Source organism: Cynocephalus volans, chromosome 2 (genome assembly GCF_027409185.1).
Source record: "Cynocephalus volans isolate mCynVol1 chromosome 2, mCynVol1.pri, whole genome shotgun sequence".
Taxonomy (NCBI): Eukaryota; Metazoa; Chordata; class Mammalia; order Dermoptera; family Cynocephalidae; genus Cynocephalus; species Cynocephalus volans.
The window spans coordinates 44,218,435-44,237,364 of NC_084461.1; the positions used below are offsets into that span (position 1 = coordinate 44,218,435).

Consider the following 18,930-nt stretch of genomic DNA (forward strand, 5'->3'; position numbering starts at 1 on the left):
TATTATGCATAGCATTAAAACATATTGTTTATTGATTAATGTCAGTGTAAGAAAGGGAGCAAAGGGGCTTAGCTATATATTACAGTGGGAGAAAAACATAAATGTCTCCACAGGTTGCAGTCTTAAGATTAGACCTGCACGATGGCGTACTATGAGCAGGAAATGCCACCCTAGAATTACATCAGATTTGCAGTGACTTGTGGAGAGTCTTGTGTATGTAATGGAGTTCATTACCTATTCATTATTAATGCTGGAAAGTTTTGGCATACTTCAGAGCTCATGTACATGTTGATCATTGAGGTTGCTATGGTGAATGTAGAGGAATCCACTCAAATTCAGCAAAAAAGAGAATGGAACTGCTGTAATATCCATGCAAATCCTCAAATGTTAAGACATAAACTTATCACCCAACCTTCAAATTTGTTTCCAAGTTGCATAGTCTATCTTATAAAAAACATATTGTCCAGTTTCTGTAAATTAAGATTTTAACTGATATTTCTCTCCATTTGTTAGGATATCACTTAGAGACCTAAGATAGGTTTAAATAAAATGTCATATATTACTATATACCTTGCATCGGCTAAGAATAGTAATTATAAATGCAAATGTGCAAACTAATATTGGGAAAATATTACCACTCAATTTTTCTCTGGAAAGGGTACTATATTAAAAATCATTGTCTGTATCCTCTTCAGCTGACTTAATGGCCTCGGCACAGAGGCGGAGTTATAAAACCAACGGTACATCTCCACTACTTGTTTTGACAATAACAGCAATAATAATGATGGTAACCCTTTCTTGAGTCATATTATGTGCAGTATTCTAAGAATTTTACTTATTTAATTCTCATTAAGTTTTTGGAAGTAGATGTTACTGTACTGCAGAGAATAAAACATAAACCCTTTTTCCCACATTTTAACATTTCTGTAATTGAATTTTGCAATTGACAACATGTTTATTTAACTGGCAGCATTATTTTCCTTCGTATAGGTATATAAAATAATGGTGTGTCTCATGTTCAATGGTATTTTAAGTTTGATGAAATAGAGTATGATTAACTGCACTTTATAGAAAATCAGGCTCAGAGAGGTGAGGAATCTGATAAAGATGAAGCTAACAGTGGTCGAATCAGGACTGGAATCCTGGGGTCGCAGATCAGAGCCCATGTGCTCATTCACTGCACTGAACACTTCTGATGTCTAGGTTCACTGGGGGCTGCTCTGTGCCCACTGGTATGCATGGATTATTTGTGCAGCCACCACAGTCACCCTGTGAGGTAGATACTGTTAGTACTCCCATGTTACAACCGAGGATTTAGGCAGGATAGTGAGATGTGCTCTGTCTTTCAGGCACCCTCAAGTGATATTGTTAGATTTCCATGGGCTGTGGAACAGGTGGTCCCAGAATGCTGTGACTCTCCCAGCTAAACTGAGAGACATATCTTGGCAAGGCAGTCACCAAGGCACAGCTGAGAAAATTCTGAAAAAAAACGAGTTCAAATATTTCACCTACTTGTCTAATCTAATTCTGTTTACTTTCCCTTCCTAGGCAATCCAGAAAGACAGTTGTGAATCCAATGATAATATCACATGTAAAGTTGGATATCCTTTCCTGAGAAGAGGAGAAATGGTGAGCAGATTATACAAAACACATGTGACAACTGGATACAAAAAATAATGTGCTCAAAGCCAAATATATAAATCCTTCTAATGGTAGTTTAGGATGATATAGATGGAAAAAGTTGAGTTTAAAATTTTGACAGCTTGGAATCTGCTATGGTAGGAATGTTTGTGTCCCCACAAGATTCATATGTTCAGACTTAATCCCCAGTGTGATAGTAGTAAGAGGTGACCTTTGGGAGGTGATTAGTTCATATGGGAAGAGCCCACATGAATGGGATTAGTGCCTTTAAAATAAAGGATTGAGGGAGCCTGATTGCCCCGTCCACCTTGTGAGGATATATAATAGGCACCATATATGAGGAACAAGCACTTACCAGACATTGAATCTGCTGACGCCTTGATCTTGGACTTCCCAGCCTCTAGAACTATGAGCAATGTAATTCTGTTACTTGTAAATTACCAGGTCTAAAGTATTTTGTCATATCAGCCCAAATGGACTAAGACAAAATCAAAAGGGAATTATTGCATGAGTCAAACTCAAACACCAAGATAATTTTTTTAATTTATACTAGATAACATATCTGATCAAATAAAGCTGGGGCATTCTGTCATTGGAGTCTCCTATGCAATAGAATTTTCTGGCCTGCAGGAAAAAGAATGTTTCAAACAAGCTGGTTTAGAACTTAATATAGAAACTCTCCTTCTATCTTGTTTTTTTTTTTTAAACAACAATCCTCATTGAGATATAATTTATATACCACGCAATTTACTCATTTAAAGTGTACAACTCAATGGGTCTTAGAATATTCACCAAATAGAAAATTGTACAACCGTCACCACAACTTATTTGAAAACATTTTCACTCCCCAAAAAGAAACCTCATGCACATTAGCAATCACTCCCCATTTTTTCTCAACAGCCCTTCTCCCAACCTCAGGCAACCACTAATCTACTTCCTTTGTTTATGGATTTGCCTATTCTGGACAATTCATATAAATGAAATTATATAATATATGATCTTTTGTGACTGGCTTCTTTTACTTAGCATGATGTTTTCCAAGTTCATTCTTGTTGTAACATGTATTAGTAGCTCATTCCTGTTTGTTGCTAAGTAATACTCCAATACATGGATATATCACATTTTATTTATTCACTCATCGGTAGATGGGTGTTTGCACTTTTTAGATACTACAAAAAATACTGCTATGAATATTTGAGTAAGGTTTTGGTGTAGACATGTGTTTTCAATTCTCTTGTATGTAAGCCTAGAGAAGGAATTGCATAGTTGCGTGGCTAACTATGTATAACATTTTAGGGAACTGCAAGACTGTTTTCTCAAGTGCCTGCGCCATTTTACATTCCCACCAGCAGTGGATGAGGGGTCCAGTTTCTCCACCTTGTTATTGTCTGTCTTTTTTATTGCAACCATCCAAGTGGTTATGAAGTGGTGTCTTATGGTGATTTTGATTTGCATTTTCCTAATGTTTTGATCATCTTTCATGTACTTATTGGCCATTTGTATCTTCATTGGAGAAAGATCTCTTAAAATTCTTTATCTGTTTTTTAACTGGGTTGTCTTTTTGAGTTGTAAGAGTTCTCATATATATGAGTATTCTACATTCAAGTCTCTTATCAGATACAGGATTTGCAATAATTTTTCCCATTCTGTGGCTTGTCTTTTAACTTTCTTGATGGTGTTCTTTGAAGGGCAAAAGTTTTTAATTTTTACTTATTTAATCTTTTGTCACTCATGCTTTTTGTGTCATATCTAAGAAGGCTTTGCCTAATCCAAGGTCATGAAGATTTACTCCTATGTTTTTCTTCCAAGAGCTTTATGATTTTAGCTCTTACATTTAGGTCTGTGATCCATTTTGATGAACTTTTTGTGTCTGGTGTAAGGAAAGAGTCAAAACATTCTTCAGTGTGGATATTCAGTCGTCCCACACCATTCGCCCAGTGACTTTTCTTGGAACTCTTGTTGAAAATCGTTTAGCCATAAACACATAGGTTTATTTCTAGACTTTCACTTTATTCCATTGATCTGTATGTCTATCCTTATGCCACTACTATACTGTTTTGATTATTATAGTAAGTTTTGAAATCAGAAAATGTAATCCTCAAACTATGTTTTCGTTTTCAAAATTGTTTGGCTATTCTAGATCCCTTGCATTTCTATATGTATTTTAGAATCATATTGTCATTTTCTACATAACAGGCTACGGGGAATTTGATAGGCACTGTATTTGACTCTGTAGATAAATTTATGGAGTATTGTCATCTTAAAAATATAAGGTCTTCTTACTGAAGACCGTCCGTGGGATGTATTTCCATTTATTTGGGTCTTCTTCAATTACTTTCAACAATGTTGTGTAGTTTTTAGAATACAAGTTTTGCACTTCCTTTGTTAAATTTATTCCTAAGTATTTTATTGCTTCTGATGCTATTTTAAACGGAATTATATTCCTAAATTCATTTTCAGATTGTTTAATGCTAATGTATAGAAATACAACACAATTAATTTTTGAATACTAGTGTTCTTTTCCTCTGAAACTTGCTGAAGTTATTTATTAGTTTTAATAGTTATTTGGTGGGATTTGGGGGATATTTTATATATGAGATCATGTCATTTGCAAATAGAAGCATTCTTTTCAATCCAATGCCTTTTATTTCTTTTTCTTACCTAATTGACCCGGCTAGAACTTCCAGTCCTAGTTGAATGAAGTGAGGACCGTCCTTTCATCTCTTTTTAAAGACAATGTTTGTTTACATTAAAAACAGAGAATAATTGTCTCACTTAATGATAAGGTATTTGTATGTATTTTCATTGAAAGTTGCTTTTCAGTATGAACATTTTCTCCTCTGTTAACTATTGAGTTAAGGAGGGAAATATTTAATTAATCAAATAATTAATATAAGAAGATACTTTACTTACTTGACTTATACTTGAAAAAATGAGGAAGAAGTACAATCCCATATTTATTTTAACTTTCTCACATTATATTGTTTTATAATATAAGACTTTAAAATAGATCTCTCTCATCTTTAACATCCTAAAACATTGATAAAACACTGGGTTAGATGTCTGGAAATGATAGTCACTTATCTATAATGAAATTTTTCAGCTTTCTTTTTTTTGCAAATGAGAATTCAAAAGACCTTTCCTCTTATCACATGTGACATGGTTACTAGTGATCTAGTAATCTAATTACAAACCGTAGTAATTGTCTCTCTCCCCTCCTATGTTCTTTTTACCTTATGGAAATAACTAGATGTACCAGTTTACTTTTGGAATCTCATCCTAAAGTTTATTTCTTAACTATCCCAAATGAAATTTAGACTGAAATTGCATTTCTTTCCTACAAATCTATAAAATGCACATTCTCATTTGCAAAAATACACCCATTATTTCTCTAATTTGACATGGAATTAAGAAATCTCAACATGTTTCTGCTCCTTATTTTGACCTCTTGTACTCAATAAAGAATTATCTCCATTTCTTAAAGAATAATAACATACTCAGTATTATAGTCCAACCGTTGGAAACATTAATTGCAATCTTAATCATTTCTTAATCATTTCTTCTTCTCTTCAGCAATTCATTGCTGCTTAGAGTAAAAGCTTAGATCGAAATCATCTGTAGGGAGATGGGAAGACAGTTTGCAAGCAATTTGAACATGAGCTTTATGCTTAGCATATTCTTTGGTTTCCAGATCTAGATTTGCAGTTTAAGCATTTCAGGATCAGATGACTTCTTCAGCCCCACTTCTCTGCAAGTATCTTCCCCTAGGTGTGAAGACTCATCAAGAAAGCAAATACTTACAGGCCCTGGCCAGTGAGGGAGGTTCAGGAAAGGCAGGAAGGAGGGAACTCACTGAGCCACTCAGGCAATTTGACCTTTGGTCTATTGTAGTTCAAGTCCATCCAGTAAAGCTTTTGCTGGAATTGTGATTACTATTCCAAAACAAGAAGAACACCACAGAGACTGCAGATTCTTTTTTTTTTTTTTTTTTTCTTATTTGATGTAAATCTAAATATATGTGGGAGAAAAAATACAAAGAAACACTATAAATAATATGGTACAACCATGCAAATCTCAGGACCCTTGAATTTTAGTCATCCCTTCGGTGAACGGTGCCTAAAGTGATTAAAAGAACTTTAAATGGAAACCTTCTCCTATTTAGCACTTTATCACAAAGACAAAATTTTAAGTAGTTTCTATTAATTGTACATTTCGGACTATCTATTTTGCTGGCCCAAATTCCAAAATACCTCAGTGAGCATAAAACAAAATTAGTTTTGAGAATAGGATATATGACTTTATAAGTATTATTATGAGCCTTCTTGAACTGGAACACTGTGGGTGACATATTTCTTTGAACAAATAATTTAGTTTTTGGTCTGCTTGCTGGTGTACATGGATTATGTAGTTCATATGTTCAGACATAGTTTCTAAAAAGTTGGTTACCAGTATCCGAATGTCACTATAACAAAAACATTTTCCAGTTTTTCTCAAGTATTATTTTAACTGGCAAACCTTTGTAAACAAAACTCTCTGCATTTCTATTATAATTTACTTTAGTCTAAATAGCCAAGCCTTTATTTTCTTTTATTTTCTTGTTACTATTCCCCAAAGGTCCAAAACTTTTTTTACACTATTTCATTAATAGAGCCAAGTATATTTTTCTCTGTTTTATAATTAATATGTATAGATTGTTGCTAGTACTTGAAATTTTCGTATTAAAGAGGCTTTAGTTCTGACCATTTTACAATTATTTTGTGTTTGTGATCTGGTAAACTATGGTTATATAATAAAATAAATAGGATCCACCTTCATGGTAATGGTTTTGGTTAGTATGAATTATTTTAATAGTATAATTTGAATAAAGTGTTTAAATGCAATATTAGTATGTGTTGTAGTCTGTTGTGGACTTCTATAACAAAATAACATATACTGAGTAGCTTATAAACCAGAAATTTATTTCTCACAGTTCTGGAGGTTGTGAATTCTGAGATCAAGGCACCAGCAGATCTAGTATCCAGTGAGGGCTCATTTCCTCAGATGGCAGAAGGGCACAGGCAGCTTTCTGGGGCCTCTTTTATAAGGTCACTAATTCCATTTGTGAGGACAGAGCCCTCACTACCTAATCACCTGCCAGAAGGACCTACCTCCTAATATGATCACACTGGTGATCAGGTTTCAACACATGAATTTTGAGGAGACACAAACATTCAGACCATAGCAATATGCAAAGCGTATTACATATTCATGTTTGAAAGTGCATGCATATCATATCTTATTCTATCTATTTTTGAGATGTGATGGAGTTTTATTTTTTTTGTAAGGTGATATTTCTTAAATAACTTCATAATTAGAATTTCAGTAATACTTATGCAAGTTGAATATCTTAATTAAAGTAAACATTATCTGTTAGTAATCTAAAGATACATATTTTTATTTCATAGGTAACTTTCAAAATATTATTTCAGTTCAACACATCTTATCTCATGGAAAATATGACCATTCATTTAAGTGCAACAAGGTTGGTTTATATATGTGTGAGTGTGTATTTAGAATATTTTACTTTGTAGACTCACTTGCAGCTTCTTACAGTTTATATGAGATCAGTAGAAGTTGAAGGCAATAACCTACTTTGTCTCACAAAAACACCTTTATAAGTAATTAGCAAAATAAAGAATTTTTTATTTAATATAAATAATTCACTGGATTAAGTCATTGGTTTTAGGAGTATAGATCATATTGTAATCACACATCACTTTTGTCTGCCAAATGGCACTTAAATTCATTTAAAATTTTACAGGTTTTGCTAATTTAAAAACTTTTACTGGCTGCCCATCAAGGTCAGCTGATGAACTTAAAGTGTTATGATGCCCTTTTGTAGTTTAATACATTTTATTCAAGTCAGTCAAAGCTTCTGAAAGGTACCATAGAACACACAGACTGAAAACAGCAAGAGGCTAATAAGGAAATTGAAATAGTGGCTTAACTTTCTTCTAAGTGCAACTGTACACTGGCCCATCTCCAGTGAGACCAAGTTCTATCTTTTATTGCTTTATTCCGCAGTAGCTAGCATGATGCCTGGCATATAATAATCACTAAATAGATGTATAGTAAATTAATAAATAGATTAACGGATGAATTAATTCTGCATGTTCAATTCAACTCAACAAATATTAATTTGACATCTGCTATGGACAAGATATATATTGAATTAGTCACTGTAGCGAATATAAAAATTACTCAGGGCATGAACCTCCTCACATGGTGAATATTACAGTAGGAGGTGGAGACTAGTATAAAATTATTGTAATACAGACTGAAGACAATCCATTACAGAAATATAAACCACGTGTCAGAGACTTAATGGAGGGTGAAATTATATCTACTTGGTAATGAGAACCCAGGAAAGCTTTATCAAGGAAATCGTAATTGAGAAATACCTTGAAGGATGAATAGCATTTCACAGAGAGGTTGGTGAATAGGATTAGATGAAGCATTGCAGGCAGAGGATACAGCTTGAGCAAAAATCAAAGGTAGACCATTTGATCTATTTGAGGAATATTGGGTAATCAATTTTAGCTGAAATACACAGAATACATAAAGTAATAATGGGAAGTAAACAGGAAGTGAGCATCTACCATCTTACACTAGGTACCAAATATCAGCACAAGACTTTTTTTTTTTTTTAATTGAACAGGCCATGAGGAGCCAGAAAAATTTCTGTGGGATGAAGTTATATGTACAGAGCTGCTTCTTAGGAAGATTGATTTGGCTGCACTGTGGACTAGATGAGAGAGAAGGGGACCATTCACACTAAGAGCTCAGTCACACACATACCTATAACCCAGGCAGCATGCTGCTTCTGTTGCCCTGTTGCTCATACCGATCCACTTCATATGCTTGGGAACAAGCAGAGCCATTCACAGACACCGATTGCCCTTTCTGTCACACAACTTTCTAGGTGCCTAGCCAGTTACTGGAGGGCTGTATCTGATAGTAATAATGAAAGCCAACACTTATTGAGTATTTTCTATGTCCTAGGCACAATTTTAAGCACTTTACACTTATTAATTATTTGATCATTATTTATTAATCATTTAATGATAAAATCCTCATTTTATAGATGAAGAAATCAAGGCACAGAGAAATTAAATAACTTGCCCACAGTGCATCAGTGTCCCAGAATGATTCCATTTTCTGGCTCAGAGCCTGTGTTCATAAGTCATGTCACTTATACATGCTTTTTTAATACAGGGAACTATGAGATGTGTATATGTCTTTGTGTGTATACATATACATACACGTGTTTACATGATATATAACTAAAATGATAACCAAAATCAAAGGAGTACATAACTGCTTAACAGGTAATATAAGCATCGAATACTTAGTGTGGAAAGACTATTAAAAGAGAAAGCAAGATTTTATATTTGCTCTGAACTGTGTGACTCCGTTCGCATCTCTTTGCAAGGTCCTCCTCATCTGTGATAAATAAATAAAAATCACCTGGGGTTGCTTGTGTTAAAAACACAGATCCCTGTGCCCCAACTTGGACCCACTAAATCCACATTTCTAGGAGGGAAGCCCAGTAATATGTGTATTTTAGCAATTAAACTCAAGGATCCTTATTAATATTGTCACAGAATTTTGAGAAACATTTGGCTAAAACAGTGTGGTGTTCAACTCTAGCTGCACATCAGAATCGACCTGGGAACTTTTAACAATACCCATCTCTGACCTCCTTCCTCATCCAGATTAAAATATACTTAAAAATTCTACTCTTTTGTGCTTTTATTTAGTTGCCAGGATAAGCTTCTCTTTCAAGTGCTTAAAAATGTCTCTAAACAGTCAATAGTTTAACAATTTATCTGCATGTCCTGTGTATTTTCTAGTGACAGTGAAGAACCTCCTGAAACCCTTTCTGATAATGAAGTAAACATTTCTATCCCAGTAAAATATCAAGTTGGACTACAGTTTTACAGGTAGGAGTAAACCACATTTTTATGTTGACGCCTTTCTATTAGCCAGTGGTTCTCAAAGTGTGGTCCCTGGCCAAGAGCATCGTCATCGCCTGGGAACTTACCAAAGAGGCAAATTTTCTGGCCCCACCCCAGACCTACTGAATCAGAAGTGCTGGAGATGGGGCCTAACAATCTCTGTTAAACAAACCTTCCAGGTAATTCTGATGCACCCTAACATTTGAGAACCAATATACTAAATAACCCAAAATATGAGGTGCTGGATTGCATTAACAGTCCGGTCTTAACTCCTAAATACAAGCTGAAAACCCAGAAGTCCTTCTCAAAAGACAGTGCTTTCATAGAGGTCACCAGCATATTTCCTGGTGGTTATTTGCACCCTGTGGGATCTGATCAGCTGCCCATTCTAGACACCCTAGATTAAAGCATTTCTCATTGACAAGAGCTATTTATTTCTTCCACTGTTCATAAACCATTCTTTCTCTTAGGAACTTATCTGTCTAAACACCAATCATGTTGTCAAACTCTACATAAATTCCCTTGCTTAAGCAGAACTCCAAGCTTTTGCTAAATAATCATATGCAATGTATGTAAAAAGTATAAGAACCAGTGGCAAGTTCAGTTTAGTCTAAAAGTCTTGTCATTTTATTCATTTATTTTATATGGCACTTTCTCTTTACTGATAAGAGACCACAAAAGTGAAAGGATTATAGGATATACATGTAGATTTTGCTTATATTTCTTAGCCTTTAAATTCTGTTGGATGTTTTTATTTTACTGTATTCACTTCTGTTGGTGGACTGACTTTTCCTCAGAATTTTCCATTTATTTAAAATCAAACTTTGGCAAACACGTACAAATATTTTTATTTATCTTCTCTTGACTGAAGAGCTGCTTAAAAATAAGTTATTTTATTCTACCAAGTTCATCCAAAGAACATGGAGAAGTTGTATGGAGAAGATTGAACTTTAAAGTTTAACAGTAAATAAAGAACTTTATATTGTAAAAAGATTTAAAAAATTAAATCTAATTAAAATTCAGCACTACTAAAAGAACCAAGTTTAGCTTAATTATTCACTAAATGTAAACAATATTAGTGCATTCATGGAAACTTTTCACTTGTTAACAATGGAATTTTTATTTTAAAAACTACACATATTTTAGTATTTTAGGGTCAAATAAGCATTATTGACTATTGAATTAAAGTATATAATCCTCTCACCCTCCTCAAAGACTTAATTTTATGTTTCAGGGTGAAAGAATTCTCTGATTTGAAATCTCTATAAGTATTTTTGTAGGATTTCATGGTATAGAGAAAGAAAAGAATGGGACCAAATAAAAGTTAAACTCCGTTGTGTTTTATTTTTCTTCTTCCAATTAATTATTTTAAGCTCTGCAAGTGAATACCATATTTCAATTGCGGCCAATGAGACAGTCCCTGAAGTTATTAATTCTACTGAGGACATCGGAAATGAAATTAATATCTTCTACTTGGTAAGAAACTACTTCTAAATTAGTGGTATTCTAAAGGAGTTATTTGTAAATTTATAAATTAAAGTATTAACAGACACATAGAAACGTGTTTCAATATTTAATCTCTATATTCTAGCAAATTTTTAAAATAATTTCACTATTTTAGAATATTTTATTTAAATTGATGGTAATTATTGTACTTTGAATCAATTTTAACCAACTGTCTCTAATTTCCTCATAATAAGACACAATAAATTAGAATGACTTCCCAGAAAAAAATAAACCAAATAGATCCTATATATAAACTTGTAGACTGTATTTGCATTATTTTTTTCAGTATAACTGAGAAAAGCATCTTTTTCATAATTATGACTATTTCAGAAGTTGACTATTTTAAAATTGTCTTCATACTATTTTCCTTCATTCAACAAATAAATATGTGTCTCATTCTGCTCATTGTTTTCATATGCATCACACAGTAAATTACTGATATTACTACCACCTCCTTAAGTGATGTTTTTCATTACATTTATTTTTCCTTTTGAATCCTTCATAACAAACTTTTTCTAACCAGTAAAGAAATATATAAATATTATTCTTGTTCTAACCTTGTTACCTCACAGTTAAAACAGAGATAATAAGAGAATCTACCTCCTAGGGTTGTTAACAATCATGGAGTTTCATTTTAGGTAACGCTTCCTTACAGACAGAGATTCAACTTAAGTTAATCTTACTCAAGGAAAAAAGATGACCAGTTCAAATGATGGATTTAAATATATATTCAAAAGCATGAAATAATGCAGCATAATTATAAATGAAGATAATCTCAGTCTCTTTGGAAATTGCTAACAGAAAGGAAGTTCTCTTACAAAGTGGAAATAAATGTATACTCTCAAGAAAAATTTCATTGTTTTTATTTGTGCTCTTTGCTGAAATTTCTTTGACAAGCAATACCCTGGAAATTAGCATGAATGCCAATCATTCTACTAGATTCTGGGATAAATTTTTGAAATTCAGGCTATCAGGTTTCTGTAGATTCATTCATTTTTTCCTGGATAAGAGAGTTTAGCAAACAACAAGAAAGAGGAAGGAGGGAGGGAGGGAGGGAGGGGAGGGGAGGGGAGGAAGGAAGGAAGGAAGGAAGGAAGGAAGGAAGGAAGGAAGGAAGGAAGGAAGGAAGGAAGGAAGGAAGGAAGGAAGGAAGGAAGGAAGGAAGGAAGGAAGGAAGGAAGGAAGGAAGGAAGGAAGGAAGGAAGGAAGGAAGGAAGGAAGGAAGAGAGGAGAGGAAAGAGGGAAGGAGAAAGAGAAAGAAAGAAAAGAAAAAGACTTGGAATGTTGTAGATGTTCATATATTGTAATTACTAAGTTTGAGATTTGAAACAGGCACTCCCCAGCTATTATAAATAAAGCTGATATAAATAACACTGTTAAAAATTCTAGAATTGGAGTAAGGAATAAGAAAAGAAAGAACCCTTTTTAGAGGAGACCCAGTAACTTCACTGCTAGGAATTTTCTCTAGAAAATTATTGGCCATAAAAAGATCTCAAAGAAGTTCTTAACAATGTTATTTATAGTAATTTAAAAATTAAAACCTGGGCACAGTCTAAAAGCTTAACAGTATGAAATTACTTAAATAAATGATCATATATTCAATGAAGAGTATATCATATATTTAATAGAAAGTCAGATACTGTAATATTTTAGAGGCCACATTTTGTATTTAGAGGCCTAATTTTACTATTTACCAGCTGTGTTACTTTGTAAGTTTTTTTATTATTCTTGTTCTAACCTTGTTACTCCATAGATGAAACAGAGATAATAAGAGAATCTACCTCCTAGGAATGTTAACAAAATTAAAAGCAATAATGCAAATTAGAAGATTAGCATAGTGTGTGACACATACTCACCAATAAACATTGATATGTGGTTGTTATTTAGCTATTAACAGTTCATATTCTCAAATTACCTATAAGTTTATTGGAAAATGCCATAGCATAATAAATTTTACAGACAGGGAAAATTTTGTATTTTATGTGACACAAATTTTATAAAATATGCATATATGCAAATAATAAAGACAGGTAACTTATACACTGAAATGTTACCAAGGTAGTTGAATTGTAGGAAACATTCATTTTCTGTTTATTTTCGGTATTTGCCAATGTTTCTATAAAGAAACTTTTTAATCAGAAAAAATAAATGATAATTACAGAATATATGATTTCTGACTAAATATCAGGAAAGAGATGGAATTCGACTGGGAAGCCGTGCCGGACAAACCCAGGGCATATTATCATAAGAAGATAAGAGTTAAGGAGCATGTTTAAGAAGCCAGGCCACTGGTCAGGAGTCTCTGGAATTCCATGATTAAGGGATGCATTTGCTCTTTAGCACCACGGGGAATTGCTCCAGATCTCAGCAGCTCTCAGTCTAGAAGGCTCAGTTAGTTAGGTCAGTGGATTTCCTGGCATCTATCTTTGTAGATCAAGCAGCTCCCTTACTTGGCTACAAATGCTGCCCAGGGAGGCCATAGAGAAGGCTTAGTGCCCGGGAATCATGCCTGAGTGGTAGGAAGGAGGGCCACCACTCCTGCTTGCTCCAATTAAATGCACCTTCTAAGTAGGTAAGGACTTCCTGATGAACTTCATCCTGCCCATCCTTCCCTATAACTACACTCAGCCCTGGTGGCATAGTGTGATATTAAGTGGGAATTCTGGGTTAGAAGATAAAAATGAATGGCTATTGTGATGAAAGTTAATCTGACTCTCATCAGACCAGAGTTATCAACAGTGACATAATAGCCCTTGCTGGAGATAGAATTGTGAATGGAAGCAGATGGACATCTGGTTTGCCTGTATAGTGGTGGCAGATCCTGTCTAGCCAGGGTTAGAAATGATTTATAGCTTTAGGGAATTATGGCAAAAGCATAACCCAAGGGGAATTATGGGTTAAGGCAGCCAAAGATATGCTAAACTGTTCCATGTGAATCAGGTTAATGGTCACCCTCCTTTCCAGCTCCAAAAAGACCAGTAGGTTAGAAAGGACAGTGGGCATGGCAAGAGCATAATAACACAGAAAATTTTTCAATTTTGATTGTGTCTTAATCTCAGGCCTATTTGGGGAGTGGGGCATGAAGGAACAACATGATTGTACCTGATGCATATGACTACTGACCGTTAAACATCCATATCTTCTTGCTGGCTTAATTATGCCAATTCTCTGTACAGTGCCAAAAACTGTATACATTTGGCAACTCGAAATGTTGCACAACTTAAGCCATCAATTAAGAACCAAAGTTCTACATAAGACAGAAAGGCTGCTTTTGAAAGAGGAAGAAAGGATTACATTTCTATTTTTTTCCTGTAGATTAGAAAAAGTGGACATTTCCCAATGCCAGAACTGAAGCTGTCAATTTCATTTCCTAACTTGACCTCAGATGGTTATCCAGTGCTGTACTCAACTGGATGGTCATCTTCTGATGTAAGTCATGTGTGCCTTGGAATTATGTCACTACTGCTATCGTTTTCACTTTGTGCTTAAGCTTTTTGTTCTGCATGCGGCTTGTGATAAAGAGTTTAACCAAAGTCACATGGAGAGGCATTTAGAAAACTAAATAATAATAATAATAGCATCCACTGGTTTTTTAGTAGATGTATTAGTTCCTTAGGGCTGCTGTAACAAATTACCACAAATTCTGAGCCAGAAGTCCAAAATTAAGATGTCAACAGTGCTGGTTCCCCCTGGAGGCTCAGAGGGAGACTGTCTTCCATGCCTGGCTTCCGGTGACTGCTGGCAGCCCTTGGCATTCCCTGGCTTCCAGCAGCATAACTCCAGCCTCTGCCTCAGTCTTCACATGGCCTTCTTTCTTGTGTTTCTGTCTCTGTGTGTTTCCACACAGCCATCTCTGGATTCAGGGCCCACACTAAATCCAGGATGACCTCATGTGGAGATCCTTAATTTAACTACATCTATAAAAACCCTAATTCTAAACAAGATCACATTCACATGTTTCAGGGGTTAGGACTTGGGTATATTTATGGGGATTCACTATGCAATCCACTAGAGTAGATTTTAGATAATTAATTGTTGATTTATACCTGAATGTTTGTTACACTTTTAATTGGAGGTGGTGAAACAACTCTATAAAGAGGCTGCTCAGTTGCTCCTAAGCACATACAGCTGCACATAAAATGGTACCACTAGCAATGTTGTAGCCCTTTCGTACCTGTAGCATTGAATGAGACTATATGGTAGTAATTATGCTTTGGTGCCTAAAACACAGAAAATCACATTAAGTATTTTGAATTAATATATGAATCATTTCAGCATTTGACAATCTGTCTTCTTTTCAGACATTTTTTTTAAAAACTTTAGTTTTAGTCAAGGAATAGCAGTAGTGGTAGTTGACTTGTAATCATTCAAATGTTTTTCTAAGTAGGGGGAAAAAATAAACCTCTGGCATGTCCCTCTAATCCAAAAATGCAGGTTTGTGAAGATCTAGAAAAAGAAAAAAGTTATACTTTTCATACTAGATATGAAACTTAATCCTTATTACTCTTTATCATGAATGTAGAAAGTTGTGGGCAAGCAAAAATTTATGAGATTAAGGACAGAGAAACAGTCCAAGAACCAGCTATCTTATAAATACAGCATTTTAACCTCTATAGGGCTGTCTACTTAAATCTTCCTGTCACGTAGATTAAGTGTCTTACCTTTGCTGTGTAGGGACTTAAAAATACTATTGGATGAAAACGTAAATACAGATGAAAGTCCCTATCTTTCCAATTCTGTTTCATAAGCCATGATATGAGCCATCATATTGAAAAACAAATGAAAAAGAACCTATTTCTTTTTCTCTCAGTATAGTTTTAAGGTTTCTCTCTCTCTCTTGTATTATGGGAATTTATAAGATAATCTTTGATGAAAACAATAAATTAATGAATGTATTTCTCATGTAATAGTAAGTTCTACCAGGATCCCTTCTTTTCCATAACAACCTCACTGGCATCCATTATAATTCAAAGGTGGCATGGTAGCCGTAGTTATCATCTGGGGAGGGGTGTAAGTGGCTGTGCATAGCCGCCTCTTTCTTACTGCATGCTTACGAAGATGGATCTTTAGTATAAAGCAATGGCTACTATTCACAGATTTTTCACATTACTGTATCAAGTCATTTTTTCCTCTGACATCGGGTATTGTCTGATAAATGAAATATATTCATTTCTTAGAATGCAAACTGCAGACCCCGTGACCTCGAGGATCCTCTTGGTATTAATGCTGGAAAGAAAATGAGTATATCAAAATCTGAAGATCTCAAACGAGGCACAATTCTGGTAAATTAAGACAATTGCTGTTTTTTGCCACATGCTTTCCAAGTGAATCAATTCAGTATCGACCTAGAAATGACTGTCTGAGGTATTTTCATATTGTATCTTTGATCAAATGGCAAGAATACTAATATGTACCTCTGGACATTTAAACAGGACTGCAGTACGTGTAAATTTGCTACCATCACGTGTAATCTCATTCCTTCTGACATAAGCCAAGTGAATGTTTCATTTATCTTGTGGAAACCAACTTTTATAAAAGTAAGTGATTGCATTGTTCTAATCAATTATTGAATCAAATCAACAAATATGGGTTGACCAATTAGTATGTCCAAAGCACAGTGCTGCATGGAAGGAGCATGAGACTGGAAGTCTAAGAGAATGTGATCTAAGCCCCGGCTCTGCTTAGCCAGCTATACAGGTCTCATCTTCCCCATTTGGTTATAACTAAGTTATCTCTTAGGTTCCCTTCCAGATACATGTTTTTTTTAAGTTTCTCTTATTTTTTGTTTTTTCTTTGTACCTTCAGACATAAAGATGCATAATCTCTCCAGGACCAAAGCTTATCCTTATCTTAATACTTTGGAATGCAGTTAAGATACAAAGAATTATACAGTGACAATCCTTGACACCACTAACAAAAGAGAGAGTTGGCATATATTACAGACTCATTGTGTTTTATCAGACTTTTATCCTATATAAATATATTTTGGAAGACATTTTTTGACCCCTGATAAGGCCAAATCTGTCTGACAAAAAGTTACTTTAAAACTTAGGTTGCTGTATTTTGTATTATTTGTTGCTCTCTCAGAAAGTATTTAGTTGCTCATATAAAATTGTCATTTTTAGGTTTGATCATATTAAGTTGCTTTTTTTGTAAGTCATGAACTGTTGTTGGACATTGGCAATTTCATGTTTACTCCTAAGTGCCTACATAAACCTCATTATCAGAGTGTAGCTGTTTTATGCCTAACTACACTAAAGGTAGGCAGAGTTGGAGGTTTGTATTTTCTAAGAATAAATCTGAATAAAAATTATTTTCAAATATTTTTATTCTAAAAGACGGTTCTAAGTGAGGACTTGGGGGACAAAGTAGGGAGAGTGGATACACAGTCATCATTTGATACAACCAGTTCCATTTGGAAGTTAACAAAACCAGTATTTTTAATCTCTCAGGAAAGTCTTAGCTTTAATAATTGTACTACTCAATCATGACTCGCTCTCATTTTGGTTAGCATAATATACTGAAAACAAATTCTGTTTGCTTTCAGACACGCTTTTCCAGCTTAAATCTTACTGTAAGGGGAGAACTTCAGAGTGAAAATACATCACTCGTTTTAAGTAGTGCCAATCAAAAGAGAGAGGTGAGTGCAACTCTACGTTTTGAAAACAGTGTGCATTTCACTCTGAATTTTGTAACATGTTTGATAATTACTTATAGTCCCATACGTAGTGACTGATGTTGCTCTCAATAAAGGCAGACACTATTTGCTTCAAATTATGCTTTATTAGCTTCGAGCATGACTTCAATCTTGTTCTTCATTGTAAGAAACTGGGAAAATAATGATATTTACAATTAATATGTCATGTTTGATTTTTTTGCTCCTATCACAATAAATGGATGTTTTTACTTTCACCTCGATAAAAAATGATATATTTGTATCTTTCCACCTTAAAAACTGAAATCATAAAATGTAACTGACATCTGAAGAGCAAAGAATAATTTCTTTACCAAAAGTGCCTTTATACTATACAGGAATATGTGTACAGTTTAAAAAGTTTTCTTCAATCATTGGGAAGCTCAAAACAAAAATAGGTGTTTATTGATGTTAACAATCTTGTTTAATAATTTTAGCTTGCTATTCAAATATCCAAAGATGGGCTACCAGGCAAGGTGCCATTATGGGTTATCCTGTTGAGTGCTTTTGCTGGATTATTGCTATTAATGCTGCTCATATTAGTACTGTGGAAGGTAAGCACCAAAGTTCCTTTGACTTCCTATTTCAATCATCAGTAGCAAAGTGGTGAAAAATATTATGATTTACCCATGCTGTGGAATATAGTGTTATAGAGCAATGTAACAAACATTGAAATGATGACCATGCTAAAGAGAGAAAAGAAAAATTTGTATTTCAAATGTTGTGCACAATTGATCTCATTTTTGTAAAGAAGAAAAAAATAACTTATTTTGGGATAGACATATCCGCAAATCATGGAGGATTTTTCTAGAGGTTAAGATCATAGAGGACCTTTATCCAAGGGGTCTTCAAACAGTTCATACATTCATATTAACTTTTAATTTCATTTTTCCATGAACTTTTTGAAGTAAGCTTGTAACTTGTATGTCTACCACATTTGAAATTTAAAAATAAGTATGTATTACTTTTATAAGCAGAGAATAAAAACTCCCTTTTATAGCACAAAGAATGAATTTATACATCAGTCTAAGGATATATAAGCACTAGGTTCATGGTTGAGATAAGCCTTGTCCTAATCACACATCTCTATTT

General features: G+C 34.2%; 1 protein-coding gene across 1 annotated transcript in view; it reads left to right on the forward strand.

Moving 5' to 3' along the window:
• ITGA1 (integrin subunit alpha 1) overlaps nt 1–18,930 on the forward strand; it is a 97,235-nt gene that overhangs the window by 73,825 nt on the left and 4,480 nt on the right. The window contains exons 20-28 of the mRNA XM_063087590.1: nt 1,549–1,629; nt 7,086–7,162; nt 9,534–9,623; nt 11,012–11,114; nt 14,460–14,573; nt 16,322–16,426; nt 16,577–16,681; nt 17,692–17,784; nt 18,276–18,392. Coding sequence (XP_062943660.1) covers nt 1,549–1,629; nt 7,086–7,162; nt 9,534–9,623; nt 11,012–11,114; nt 14,460–14,573; nt 16,322–16,426; nt 16,577–16,681; nt 17,692–17,784; nt 18,276–18,392 — 885 coding nt within the window. The remainder of the gene's footprint in view (nt 1–1,548; nt 1,630–7,085; nt 7,163–9,533; nt 9,624–11,011; nt 11,115–14,459; nt 14,574–16,321; nt 16,427–16,576; nt 16,682–17,691; nt 17,785–18,275; nt 18,393–18,930) is intronic.